Source organism: Arachis ipaensis, chromosome B2 (assembly GCF_059453495.1).
Source record: "Arachis ipaensis isolate K30076 ecotype BB chromosome B2, ASM5945349v1, whole genome shotgun sequence".
Taxonomy (NCBI): domain Eukaryota; kingdom Viridiplantae; phylum Streptophyta; class Magnoliopsida; order Fabales; family Fabaceae; genus Arachis; species Arachis ipaensis.
Window position 1 is genome coordinate 111,032,525 of NC_142437.1, and position 14,800 is coordinate 111,047,324.

The window sequence follows — 14,800 nt, forward strand, 5'->3', positions numbered from 1 at the left end:
CTTGGTTTCAATTAGACGAGCCATTGTTGAGCACATTCATGGAGAGATGGTGACTGGAGACGCATACTTTTCACATGCCGTTCGGAGATGCACGATCACGCTACAGGATGTAGTGTACCAGCTAGGGCTCTCAATCGACAGTCAGTATGTCAGCGGATGCCTCACGGACTTTGAGCAACATATCGAGGGTGGCCCACCAGCATGGGTATGGTTTGAGGAGCTGTTGGGTGTTTTGCCTCCTGTGAACTGCATCAACAAGTTCACAGTGAAGTGCACTTGAATGTAGGAGACATTTAGTGAGCTTCCGAGGGGCAGACGATGAGATGGTTAGGAGGCATGTCCGTGCATATATCATGATACTCTTATCGACACAGCTGTTCAGGGATAAGTCTGGTACACACCTTCACATCCGTTGGTTACCCTACATCGCCAGGCTAGAGGATATGGGTCAGTATGGCTGGGGGTCTGCTACACTGTCATGGTTATACAGGTGCATGTGCCGCGTGGCAAACAGGAATGTCGTCAAGTTGGTCGGTCCATTGTAACTCCTGCAGTCATGGATCTTCTGGAGGTTCCTTGGTTTCCGACCGGATAGATTTGATGTCTTTCATTGGCCGTTGGCGTCGAGGTACTCTTTTGGATTATGCATCATGTTTTTAATAATTTATCATTTTACTTTATTTTTGACTAAATGTTTTGGTCTTCAGATGGTCAGGTTATCAGCCGACGTTGAGCGACAAGGGGCCTCGTGTTGTGCATTGGAGTACTTTGAAGTCAGTCTAAACTCGAAGTGTGCTTTCGTGGCATTTTGCAATACCTTGATCGAGACGGCATCATCAGCTCTAATCATGGACAGTATGAAGGCTGATATGATATGATAATCAAGCATTCTATGATCACTAGATATTGATGTAGACAAATGTGAGGACCATTGTACCGTTTTACCTCCCAAATGCCTCTGCACTGGCGGAGGCTAACCCGAATGAGCCATGTGCACCAGCTGCCAAACTCCTTGCACTTGTCATAGTACTTCCAATGATCGGATTCCAATACCTTGCACTCAACCCCATGGCGGATGCTATAAGTCTTCACACTTAATATGACTTCCTCTTTATCCTGAAACTGCCGACCAACTTAAAATTCAGATACAACTCCTGTATTTTGTGTATCTCTGGCCCCGAAACTAACAGGTACTTCCAGATTCCCCTGAGGTGGCACGACATCCAAGTCCAGAGTTGAGAAGTGCGGGAGTACTGATTAGTTTCTGAACTAGATGCTCCGCCACCCACAACTAGAATGGTCCGTGGTATGTCATCGTCACTATCATTAGCTATCGTGGCGGGCTCCACATCATCATCATCATCATCATGCAGTGCATCCTCAACTCGATCGGGCACTCCACCCTCTCCGAAAACCGGAACCATTGCAGGAGAACCGAGTGTTGCGATCGCAACCTCCCCTAACGGTCCAGTCTCACAAACTCCTGCGTTACCACTGTGGTTCTGATTAAATTCAAAGGATGGAGAAGCAACTAAAACTGCCCCAGGTGTAATCACTGGCACAGCTGACGAGGCACCAACAAGCATGAAACTAGAACAGGCTGGATGTCCTAAGACTGAGGATTCCGATTCGAACCTCCAGAACTAGATACCACATCCACAAGCTTCGCTAACAGCTCTGGAGTCCTCACCTTAGAAAACTGCCGACGACAATAGAATAGAACTTGCAGATCTTCGTCACTGCTAATAACAAATAAATCATACTTCACATCATCGCGTAACACAGAAATTGGGATTCTATAAAATAACTTCTCCACCCGTTTCGACACCATGCAGATGTAGTTTCTGGAGTATAGTATTCTGAAACTCAGTAAAACTCGTTGAATGTTTGAGAAAAACACTCAACGGGTCCTTATCAGTAAATTTAATTCCTGATCGCGTTTTCTTTTTAATAGACCATCTATAATGCACAAGAACTAAAAAATTCTCATAACTAGCCATTGTGAATCTCACTGTGGTAAAAAAAATTCACGTTGAGCTCGTATTTATATAGTTAGGACTCTATAAATCGAATTAACTGCGTTCGATTTAATCATATAGTATGATACATAGTAAATCGAAGCTAAAGCTACATATCACTTTAAATCGACTTCAATAGATTCGATTTACCAAGTGGGTGTAAATCGAACCTTTTTGCTTCGATTTAGCATAGAGCATATAAATCGAATTTTATAGATTCGATTTAGTATGGTAGGGCATAATTCAAATTCTTTGGCTTCGATCTACATGTGAATCACAATTTCTAGTAATTCGAATCCTATAAATTCGATTTAGTGAAAATTATCGATTTATATAAAAAATGTAAATTGAAACTTTCACGTAACCTTTTACACTTTGGGTTACACTTTGGGAAATTCAAGTAATTTTGGTTTGCAAATAGTTTATACACGTGACTTATCCTGTATTTTTTACCCTAAAAAATTAAATTAAAAGAGATTGTTACCCAAAAGAACAAAAGGCCCAAAAATAAACCAGAGGCTGCTTTGGAGTCCGGTTTGCATATCTAATGAAGTAATGCAGTTCGTCTGGTCAAACGTAAGTCCAAACTTCATCGCACTCTGCCACTCTCAATCGCAAAATGCAACCCTCCTCTGCGTTTTGCCAAACACCCGCTTCGCTTTCCATGGACACCAACGCCCCAAATCTTGCCACCGCCGGAACCCCTGACGACGGCGGCGGGCCCGAAATCAAAGTCAACGTTTCCCATGGTCCCTCTCACCACGAGGTCCACCTTCCAGCCCAATCAACTTTCGGTGATTTTTCTTCTTATTCTGTTTCCAATTCAGGGTGATAATAGTTGATTTTTTTGCGAGTTTGATATTTTGATTTTCTGAAACCATGCTTTTTGGTTGAGACTTCGTGAAATTAGGGTTGGTATTGTGTTGCTTGGCCAGTGCATATTCTGAATATTTTAGATGTATGAAGTTTAGCAGCTTTGAATGTTTGATACATGAAATTAGGGTTCGAATTCTAGATTCTTTTTTTGTCACAGAAGTTTTGATGCCATATCAGCATTACGCGCTGGCTGGATTCTAATCATTCTAAATTTGTTGCAGGAACCAGAAGCTTAATTATTAGGTAGAGGCACATAAATATACATCTAATATTACCAATTTTTTGTCATTTTCTTCTTGAGTAGATAAGTAAAAGATCAAGTTCGAGCCTTGTTGATATGAAAAACATTAGGCACCGGCAGAGCTTTTAACTTTGCAGTAGCTTACTTCGCTTGAACTAAATTCGTTAAGTGCAGTAGTGTAGGGAACTTGGTATAGACTGAAAACAAATATCTATGATATTGTTTAGTTTGCCTTAGATGCGAAAGTAAACGCTTCTTTTTGCGGATCGATTTTGTATTTGAAAAGAGTAAAATCACATAACACTCATGTTAATATTGGTCTGCTCATCGAGAATATTGGCTCATTCAATGGTTTAGTTTTTCGTTGAATTATAATATCAGTTTGGTCATCAAGGATGTTGTTCATTGATGTATGGCTTGTCTTGTTTGGTTTTTCAATAACAGGGGATCTCAAGAAATTGCTTGTGCATAAAACTGGTTTAGAGCCTGAACAGCAACGACTTTTCTTTAGAGGAATAGAAAAGGATGATAAACAACACTTGCACCAGGAAGGTGTGAAGGACAAGTCCAAGCTTTTGCTTTTGGAAGGTACTGCTAGCAAAGAGAAGAAACTTGAGGAAGCCAGAAAACAAAATGAGATGTCAAAAGCTTCTGAAGCTGTTGCTGGAGTTAGAGCTGAGGTGGACAAGCTTTCCAATAGGGTGAGTATATCTTTGAAATAACCTATGTAGAAAAATATTTACAGAAGAATGATCATATGGACTAATCTAATTTTTCAGGTGAGTGCCCTGGAAGCGGCTATTAATGGGGGGAACAAGGCTTCTGAGAAAGAGTTTCTTGTGTTGACGGAGTTGCTTATGAAGCAATTGCTGAAGCTGGATACTATTGAGGCTGAAGGTGAATCGAAGTTGCAGAGAAAAGCTGAGGTAGTATTGATGACAATAATATTGCTTAGCTGAAAAGTTAATAGCCTGGTCTATTTTTGTTGGGTTTTTAATTATCTTTTGTGCAATCTCTTGTGTTGGTTAGTTGTGGGCAATAATCTTTCTCGTTTTATTTGAAATGTTTTTTGGTTTTCACCATGATGTGTAGAGCAGTTCACGCAATCTTGTGATAATTTTCTTTCTCTGAAAATTGCTAGACTGGATTATAAAGCTGATATGATAATATAGAAAAAGGACCTTAGGAAACTTAGTGATCCCTCAGTGTAAACATTGTCAGAGAAGGTTCATATGTAATAGATTATAGATGTGTGCCAATATTTCATCATTCATGAAATTTCAAGTAGATATTTCTTTAAAAAGTACTAACTACTATGGCATTTTGCATATTTTGAAGGTGGTTTTTGAGCTTCTGACCTCTCTCATTTGAACAATATAAAGTGACTAACTTTGTTTCTCCCATCCAAAAAAGAAATCAAACCTTACTTTAAATTTAAATCTCTAGGTGTTGCAATTGTGACAATCTGAGTTATTTGTGAATCTGTTTGTCCTCTATAATCTGAAATCTTTGCCTATGTTATTCATCATTGTTAGTTTGTTTTCCTTTATTTTATTAATTAGTTCTATTATTATTATTATTATTATTATTTAGAGAAAAGAGTATATCTCTTCACATATTTCTTCATAGAGGTGTAAAAGCAGCTTTTGGGAGAAAAAATATTGCATCAAGCATATTTGTTGTTAACTCCTACGAAAGGCTGAACATAAGCCTTTCCACCCGTCAACAGGTACGTCGTGTGCAGAGCTTGGTCGATACCCTAGATGCTCTAAAGGCACGAAATGCCAACCCTTTTAGCAGCAGTGACAATGGTGTGAAAGTTACAACCCAATGGGAGACCTTTGACTCCGAAATGGGAAACTCTAATGCCCCACCTTCAACATCATCTTCTACTAAAGTAACTGAAGACTGGGAACGGTTCGATTAGCTCATAAGTTGCTGTGGAACATTAAATTATAAAGTTTATACAACACCATAGGGTTGGACTTTGATGCTTCATTATTTATTCAAGGTTCAATCTTTCTTAAGTTTGCCGTATATTTCTTGGCACAAAGATAAGATTGCTGGTTAGCTTGTGAAGTAGGTGGCAACAATTCTGGTAGCATAAGGATTCTTTTCCTTATAGAGGTAAGACTGATAGCACTTAATCCTCTGCAGACTTCATAATATTTTGGACATGAGATGGGAGCCCCATCTACTTAGTTTTAGAACTAAACATGTGTATAAGTTAAATTGTATTCTTTTAGTTGAATAGTATTCCTGCACTGTTATGGTTAATGACTTAACGCATTTTTATTTAAAGGTGTTTCTTTTATTACATAACTATTCTTGTAACAGGTTTTTGTTTTATTTTATTTCGATGGCTCTATGAGCTGCAATGCCTTCAAAAGGTAGGATTTATCAATCCAAGATGAGAAGAATTCACAAGAGTTAGTAGGATTAATGAACATTTTAAATTTATCTTAAATAAAATTAGTAGGACTCTTTTATCATGTGCTTAAAATGATCTTAAATGAGGTTAAATTTGTGTTAATGTAAGAAATTTTCGTGAGATAAAGCTGGTAGTATTGACGTTGATCCATTATCATGTGTTGCAACGAAAACCAGTATTTCTCAATTGCTTGAAGTGTATTATGTAGATATGTATTTCTTTGATTATTTTAAAATATGAGTGTATGTATATATACATTATAATATGTATATTACATATTGCAAGTTGTTTTGTAATTTTAGAAAATAGAGACTTTGGGAGAATTTTGAAAGGTTAATAAAAGTCTCAAAATTTCAAAATTTGTGAACAATGTCAAATTTTTTGAGAAGAATTTTCTTATCATCTCCGCAAACTTGCAAACACATTTTTAGAGAAGACTAAGTTTTGAATCCTTGTTCCTCAATTTGTTTTTTTTTTTTTTAATAGACTGACACGTCCTCGTAATTGAGTCTTTGTCCAAAATTTTCTTTTCTTAATATAAATAATTAATTGATTTGTATCATTGAGTAATTGTTTAACGTTAATTTTAACGTCGAGGAAAAATCAAATTAACATATCTAATATTTGTTTAAAGAGTATGTACAAACTCCTGATTTATTCTCAATTTTTTCCCTATAATTTATACATATTTTAAGCAAAAAGTGGTCATTCGTAATTTTTTAAACATGAATTAAACATGTTGCAAAATATCTGAGTGCTTATCCAACTGACCATTATTCAACAGTAGTTATTTCTCGTGAACCACATGGATGTAGTGCAAATGCAAACTTAGGATTCTCGTTGGTTCTAATCTTAACCACAAACACGCGCGCACACACATGGTTCTAATCTTTACCACATACAAAGGAGTAAAACAAATAAATAAGGTTTCAACTTTCAAGATCACAAGTGTCACAGCCTATCTCTTGTTTCTTTCATTTCCCATCATTTCTTGTTTCATTCTAAAGAAAACATTAGGATAGGACAGCCAAGTCCTTAAAGATCCAAGTAGCAAATTGTTATGCCTGCCACAAAAAATTACATTGATTGGATTCGATATAAACTCAATAAAACAAAAACATGTTTTTCGTATATATGAATAATAATGATCAACATTATTGCATATATACATACTCGAACAATCATAGTAAGTTAATGATAACATCCCATCAATCATTCAGCCATAAGTACTAGAAGGAGTATACATAAATAAACAAATATATAACTAATTTGAGTCACTTTAATAATTAATTTATTAATTTATTTAAGTAAATATGTATACAATAATTTATTAATTAACAATAAATTTTTAAATAAAATTTAAATGTGACTTGTTAAATTGAAGAATATCGTAGAAAACTAAATAAACAAATACATAAATAATTGAATAAATAAGTACGACAAAGAGTAGTTGTGGAAGCAAATGTTAAACCTAGTTGGAATTAGGACAATTTAATGGAAGTGTGAGCTTATCAACAACATCGTATATGTAATTATGTATATATAGCAGAAACAGAAGCTGAACGTGTATATAGTAACAACCAACAACAGAAGAATTATGTCATTTTGAGTTGACGGGTTCACTTTTTTTTTAAAAGAATAATATTATATATTTAAATTTTTTTATAAAATTAAGTTTAATTAAGTTAAATAATAAGACTTAAAATAATAATAGTTATAACTAATTTTTATTATGTTATATCAACTTGATTGAACTTAATTAATAAAAAAAATCTAGAAAACCAACAATTTTATTAAATTATGACCAGCATGTAACCAGTAAAAGAGGAGTGAGTAATCCTACACCATCAGATGAAATCTCACAATATTAAAAACATCATTAATAGTTACTTAATGACTACAAATCACAAAAATTACTGATTCTTTAGCACTTCTCTTAATAAAAAATTTAAATATGTAACATTATTTTTTTTGCAATTTCTTTAATAGATATTGAGCATTTGCATGAAAACAAATATTACGTGATACTTTTATACGTAGTTCTAGTCATTTTACAATTTAAGACCTTCAAATTCCTTCTCCGATCCCCAGAACACTATTACTGATATTTGTTAATAATAGTACTTCGTTTGAAGGCTGATATTGTAAGAGCACAATTTTTTTCTTTATTTAAAGTCTCTGTGATTTTTGATGTCATCCATATATAATTACAAAATAATACAATATAGTTAATAATATTTATCATTTTAAGTCCACATTTGATTTACAAATATATTTTCATAACTTATTTTGCTGGTGACTGTATGGAGTTCTGGACAAAGTACGTTGATATGGTGTGTAATGGAGAACGAGAACCTCAAGGAGTCATTGTTGAACCAGTTTGTGCTAGATTAGAGTTTGTCGAAAGTGCAGAGAATAATATAACAAAAGGATGCGAGCACATTTTAATGAGAAGATGATCATGATACTCGTTAAGGCTGGTACAGTAATTAAAAAGGAGATAAGGAATTTGAATGGTATCTGTGCCACCACAAATAAATTGAACAGGAATATGAAGATGAACACTGTTCAAGCTAGGAAGTGGAAGAATCAGATGTAAAAATTGAAAATTTAATAATGAATGAAATTTTTTTTGAAGAGTAAGGGGATTTAAGAAACTTAGAAGACTTTGGAGGTTCTGTAAGCAGTGAGCCAAATCTAGAAAAGCAAGGATGAAGTTGGGAAGACTATTTGGTTAAAAATAGAGTGGCTTGAGATTTGATAGTGGAATTAGGAGCTGTTCTTTATGACGAGGGAGAAGACATTATGGTTATTCTTTAAGTTCAGAATGAAAGGAATGCATAAAAAAGGAAGCAAACAAAACAAAAGAAAAAAGTAAGAAAGAGTCGCTTTAAAAATCGAAATAAGATGTGTAATACAATGCTTAAATTATTTACCGTTGTTGGAATGTGAGGGGTTTATAGGGTGTCAAAAAGTTGGGAATGGTGAAAAATTTTAAAAGGAAAAATAAGGTAAACATATTAGGATTGATAGAAACGAAGAAACTAAGTTTGATGCAATGGGTTGAAAATTTGTGGGATCGGATGATGCTTTTAGGAGTTTTATTGTTGATGTGGGACGACATGATGTTTAAGGCGAATAATTGTTATAAAGAGGAGAAATGGTTGTATATGAAAGGAGTGTTGACGAATAATAGTTTCAATTGTACGTTTTGCTTGGTGTACGGTGCGCATGTCAAAGAGGATAAACTGACTAGAAAGAGTTGAACTTTATCTTTATTAGGTTATGTCAAGTCCCAATTTGCTACATGGGTAATTTTAATGAGATTGTGACAGTGGATGAGAAGAAAAGAGTCAGCATATTAACAGCAGCAGAAGAAGATTTTAGAAGTTGGATACATGATATGGAGCTGGTGAATTTAGAATTGAATGACCATAGGTTTATTTGGTTCAGGGGCCAATTGTGCAATCGAATTTATCGCGTTTTAGTTAGCGTGGAATGGGTTGAAGAGTTTTCTAAGACGCGGCTTAAAGGTGAGCAGAGATGCTTATCGGATCATTATCCGTTGATGGGTTTTATGCTATCATCTAAAATACTTAGCTGAAAATGAATGATAGGATATTTAGGAATCAAGAAGCAGGTATTGCGAAAGTTATCAACAAGTCGATTAAGAGCTACAAAGAGTGGGTTGATTTTGATCCTTTTAGTTGTTGATGACGATACTGAAAATGACTACAGTTTAATTTTCTGTTTTATTACCTAGTAACTTTGTATTTTTTAAATTTTAGCTGTTTCACCTTGTTGTGTTGAATTTTTTGTTTTTTAAAAAATATCTTAAATTTTAAATTTTAAATATTAAATCTTATAATATTGATTTAAAATATTAATTAATATCCCTAAAAAAGTAGCAATTCCTAACATTTTTTCATAATTAAAGAACTTAAAATATCTTATGACAGGACCCATTAATTATTGTAGAAATATAAGAGGTGAGTTAATTATTGAGGGAAAGATGCTTATCTGCAAGAACTACCATCCGCTTACACAAAACACAACTCATTATGTTCTCTGGAAAAGTTAAGTGAGAGTTTAATTATTTTTAATCGAAGTTCTGAAATTTACCCATGATAAAAATTATAAATTTAATAATAATTAATTTTTTATTTTATTATTTTACAAATTTTATTATTTTAATAAAAGTTTTTTTTTTCCAAACAGAATATATATAACACGGTACTTAGGTATCATTTGATTATTAGTGATTATGTTAATTAGAGATATGAACTCGGTAATATATTCCTGATGGTGGTGGATGATTCTAAGGGTGAGGATAGTGGTGATGGTGATAATATTGGTGAATGATGTATAATTTTTTAAGAAAATAAAAATAAATATTAGGTATATATTTGGGAGTTTTAAATTAATTTATGTCTTATCTATTATAATTTTACCAAATACTATACACAAAGATTAATACTTTATGTCTACAGTATATATCTCTCATCTATTTATTATGACTCAACTCAATGAATTATTGAATTCATGCTTTAACTAAAAGGTACCTTATATACAACCAATTTTGTACCACAATGTTATCCACGAAGGAGTGTTGGCTTCTTCCAAACTTCCCATGTCATTTTTTCGCTACCTCCTCTCTTTCCCTCGTCAATTTCAATCATATAGGGTCCAGTTTCCAAGCTCCGTAATAAACTCAAACACCAACCCATACTTGTTATGTAATCATCACTCCTTTTTTTTTTTAAAAAAAATTAAGTTTAGATAGATTTAATACTATTTAATTCACTAAAGATAAAGTATGCTTTTAGGTTTAATAAATATTAATAGAAAAGACATATTTTTGAGTTTATTATGAAGGTTTGTACCATCTAAATAATACATGTTTAAAATATTCGTAATATAAACATCAGGTTCAAGTATTATTTAAAAGTTATTAGTTTATATTTTTAAAATATTTAATTTAATTTAATATATTTTAATTTTGTTTATTTCGTTATTAAATTGAATTTTATGTTATAGGTTCAGGATTTTTTTTATTTTAATATAATAAAATATTATAAATACTTTTTAAATTATTGTAGTCATATAGAGTGATTAGAGGTGTTAAAATTCTATTTTTAGTTTTGTGATAAAACTACGGTGTGGACAAATGAGGTTGAGTGAGTCTATTTTTTATTACATTGAAAAATTAGATAAAAAATTAAGAGAATTTTTCGATTCAATTCTCAAACTATAGTATAAACAAGTTAAGTTGAAAAATCTCTTTATTGTTGTATTAAGAAATTACATAAAAAAATAAAGTGATTTTTTTTAATTTTAATTTTTTTATTTTTTATTTACTATTTTTAATTTCAATTTATCTTTTTTTTTTATTTCAATTCGCATCTTCTTGTATATTATTAGTTCTCATTTCTGTATCACTAAACCTACATTTTCGTATAAGCGTAAAGCTAGAGAGACAAATAAGGTAAATTATGACTGTTTTGGCTAATTTTCTTTGGTTACCAAACATTTCTGTAAAAATATTTATTTCCATAGGCACTCGAATTCTTAACCTAATAAACTTAGTTATTAAGTGGCAACTATACTAGGCCTCTTGATGATATATATATAGGCAACATTTGCAAATTGCAAGCTAGGAAATTCATTCACTTCAACTTCATGGCCACTAATGAACAACCATCAATATTCTCCCTCTCACCCTCTATGGTACCAACAAGTACTAACCCTAAAAATGGTGATGATAAAGTATACTTCTCTAGTGACCCAAAATATGCTCTACATGGTGAGATCTTGTTGCTGGTTCTTGTCTTGCTTTTCACCTCTCTCATTTTTCTTGCTCTGCTTATTTACACCAGGCGATTTCGTGCTGATCACTTCATCGCACACAACAATGGTGGTCTTAAGGTGGAGCCTTGCCCATAAATGTTTAGAACAACTTGCAACTCATTCATCATTTTCATTTTTTTTTTATATTTTTTTGCCACCTAAAATATTAATAATACCCTGTTGTTAGGAATCTGATTGATTTGGCTTAAAGAATTGTAACTGTCCCTTTTAGCTATGAGTTTAATATATTTTTATTATTTTCGTTTACATGCTCAAATTCAAAACTATTAGATGAAATTCTCTATTATTCGACTAATCTCGTGTTGGTTAACATTTATGTTGTTACCTAGTCAAATGAGATGTTAAAAATAAACAAATAAATAAAAAGAGAACATGCTCATCTTGTGAGAGTTGCCCTATCCTTTAATTAAATACTTTTAGTAGTTCTGCAGGGCAGTGATTGGTAGAGACAACATGCATATTTACAATTTGATGCAAGAAGAAGTGGCTTACAACAACACAAGAAGAGATTTGTTTCACTAAATTTGATCAAATAAGCCTAAAATAGAAAATAACTAACATAACAGTAACATTTTGGGTCTATAGCCATGGTTTTTAAAAAAGGTGACTATAAAATACTTATGGTCACGATTTTTTAAAAAAAATAGTCTAAAAGGAACAATGGTCAAGGTTTTGGAAGAGGACCTAAAAAGGTCTATGATCACAGTTTTTTAAAATAGGATGACCTAAAGGAATTTATGGTGACAGTTTTGGGAGTGATCCAAAAGAATCTATAGTCATGATTTTTTAAAAAAGGGTGACCTAAAAATGTCTATAGTCACGGTTTTGGAGGGTGACCTAAAGGAGTCTATAGTCATGATTCGGGAGTAACCTAAAAGAGTCTATGGTCACGATTTTGGGGGTGACCTAAAGGGATTTATAATCACGATTTTGGAAGGTGACCTAAAAGGGGTTTATGGTCACGGTTTTACGAAAGGGTGACCGAAAAAGGTCTATAGTCACAGTTTTGGTGGGTGACTTAAAGAGATCTATGGTTATGGTTTTGAAGAGTGGCAAAACGGGGAAGCTCGCCCCGCGCGCCTAATGAGGGGGTTCTGAAACCTCACCTCGCCCCGCCTAACAGCGGATTGGCGGGCTGAACCCGCCAAATCTCTTTTTTTAATGGGTAAGTATTGTTTTGGTCCCTAACGTTTAAGGTCAAAATCAAAACCATCCCTAATGTAGTTTTCGATTTAAAATCGTCCTTAATGTTTTATTTGCTATTAAAATCGTCCTTTCTAATAAATTTTTTTTCTAAATAACGAAGCTACCCTTTTCAGCTTTTCTGTTTTGTGCGAAACACTTAATGTATTCATTTGTATGTAAACCCTCAACATTAACCACAGCATTAACCACAACGTTTCATAAACCAATGTGATTGCTTCATGCCCTAGTCCAGAATCGAAAACGACGGAAGTTGTTCTTGGAGAGAAGAGAGCAGGCGAGTTTGAGTTGTGTGAAGGAAGGGACTTGAACAGTTGGTGAGGCAGTATTCGCAGGGTTGGTGTAGGTATGATTTCTCCCCTTCCATTGACTATGGTAGCTCTCCTCCTAGTAGTTAGTTTTGGGTTAGAAGGTTTAGGTTTTGGTTTTTTGTTGATGATTGAATGGAGGCCAAAGGTGTTTGTAGTGAGACTAGGGATTAATATCACCGTAAAATAGGAATATCTGTGTATATTTTTTTTATTGTTTCAATATGGTAATGTGTTCTGATAGTCATTTACTGATAGGGAACTAGCTCAGAACTATTCAGGGAGATCTTACCTAGGATTAGAATGATGTTAGAGAGAAGGTCTAGATTAGCTGGGGTGGCGGCCATATTGGTCTGCAGCTCAGAAATATAAGGTTGTTAACGGATTAGAAAAGTTTGCTGTGGACCTTAGCACTCATGAGTGTTCATGTAGAAGGTGGCAGATGAGTACATACCTTGTGTGCATGCTATTAGTTGCATCAAATTCAAGGGGCTTGACTTGGAAGCTTTTGTGGCCGACTGTTATAAGAAAGAAGCATACTTGAAGTGCTACGAGTCAGTCATACACCCATTGAATGGACCTGATCTCTCAGAGAGGACAACACATGGTGATGTTATGCCACCCCCGTATAGGAGGCCTAGTCACTGGCCAGTGAAAAAGAGAAGATCAGGTGCTGGGGAGGAAGAACAGAGTAGCCGCACTCACTTGTCAAGAGGGGAGGGATCCAAAGATGCTCAATATGTGGTTCAGTTGGACACAACAAAAGTAGATGCCCTAAACCTATTGAAGATGAGGTATGATGATTTTTTTATTTTTCTTAAAACTTGTTTGATGTTTGTCATAAGCCTAATAGTGTTGTACTTAATTTGTAATTGTCTATTAGGCCCAACAATCAAAGAAGCTTAACAAAGGCAAGAAGAAGAAATCAAGCACCAACTCACATCCTCCAACTGCTTAGGGAGGAAGGAAGACTACATCTTCACAGCCCACTAGTAAACTATGTGTCAAGAGAAAAACTGATTCAGCAACACAGCCACCATCTTCAGCCCAGTCCAACTCTGCAACACAGCCCAAAAGGCCTAGAGGCAGGCCCAAAGGAACCACTAAGCCCAACTATTCAGTCCAGCCTAAACTACAGCTCAAGAAGCACACCAGCCCAATAAGTTCAGCACCTTCTTCATCCTCAACTCAGCCAAACACCACATCCCTTCTAGCATCTCAGCCAACCCTTTTCACATCTTCAAGCCAACCTGTTGGACACTTCTCTATTAGAAATTCTAGAGCACCTCATGTTTCTCCCAAGAAACTAAGGTTAATGGCAAAGTTGCCTCCAAGAAAATAGGGATTGCTTTAGGAAAATTGGAAAATTAGGAGCATATTTTGATATTTAGATACAATTCATGTGGTCTTATTTTGAGTTAAGTTTGTCTTAAGTTTTTAGTAATGTCAATGTGGATTCTGTTAGCTACTTTTGGTTGGTGATATTTTGCTTCTGAGCTACTCAGTGTTGTATTGAATTATTGGCATGGACCAGCCAACCCTTTTGGGATTTAGTTGGTTGTCAAACACTATATTTATTACGTATGTTATTCTGATGTTTATCATGTTGCTGTTACTTAGTTTGTTGTTTATGACATTGTTATGAAATTGTTCATTTATTAGCAGTAGCCTTATAACAGGAAACTTATGCAAAACACAATAATGGAACCCACCTATTTGTCAAACTGAAATTCTACTCTTATTTCAGAAACCAACCATTCTTACATAATTGTCATTCATACATACTTGAACAGATTCAACAAAACAGAATTAGGGTACCCACTTAAATATACCCTAACCCAATTTACCTACAACA

General features: G+C 34.2%; 1 protein-coding gene across 2 annotated transcripts; it reads left to right on the plus strand.

Moving 5' to 3' along the window:
- The first annotated feature begins 2,517 nt into the window (after positions 1-2,517).
- On the plus strand, positions 2,518-5,436 carry LOC107625789 (BAG family molecular chaperone regulator 4). 2 transcript variants are annotated; one of them, XM_021116212.2, is made up of 4 exons: positions 2,518-2,812; positions 3,580-3,836; positions 3,915-4,061; positions 4,834-5,436. In XM_021116212.2, exons 1-4 carry the CDS (start codon positions 2,638-2,640, stop codon positions 4,930-4,932), a joined length of 678 nt encoding a protein of 225 aa, XP_020971871.1. In that variant the 5' UTR covers positions 2,518-2,637; the 3' UTR covers positions 4,933-5,436. The 2 variants fall into 2 exon arrangements, with proteins under 2 accessions (XP_020971871.1, XP_016183988.1); XM_016328502.3 differs by having other exon boundaries at positions 4,865-5,436.
- Positions 5,437-14,800: the final 9,364 nt, after the last annotated feature.

Coding starts and splice junctions, on each gene's coding strand:
- LOC107625789 (XM_016328502.3), top strand. CDS start 2,638: ATGCAACCCTCCTCTGCGTTTTGCCAAACACCCGCTTCGCTTTCCATG. Junction 2,813..3,579: donor TCCAGCCCAATCAACTTTCG/GTGATTTTTCTT, acceptor TTTCAATAACAG/GGGATCTCAAGAAATTGCTT. Junction 4,062..4,864: donor AGTTGCAGAGAAAAGCTGAG/GTAGTATTGATG, acceptor ACCCGTCAACAG/GTACGTCGTGTGCAGAGCTT.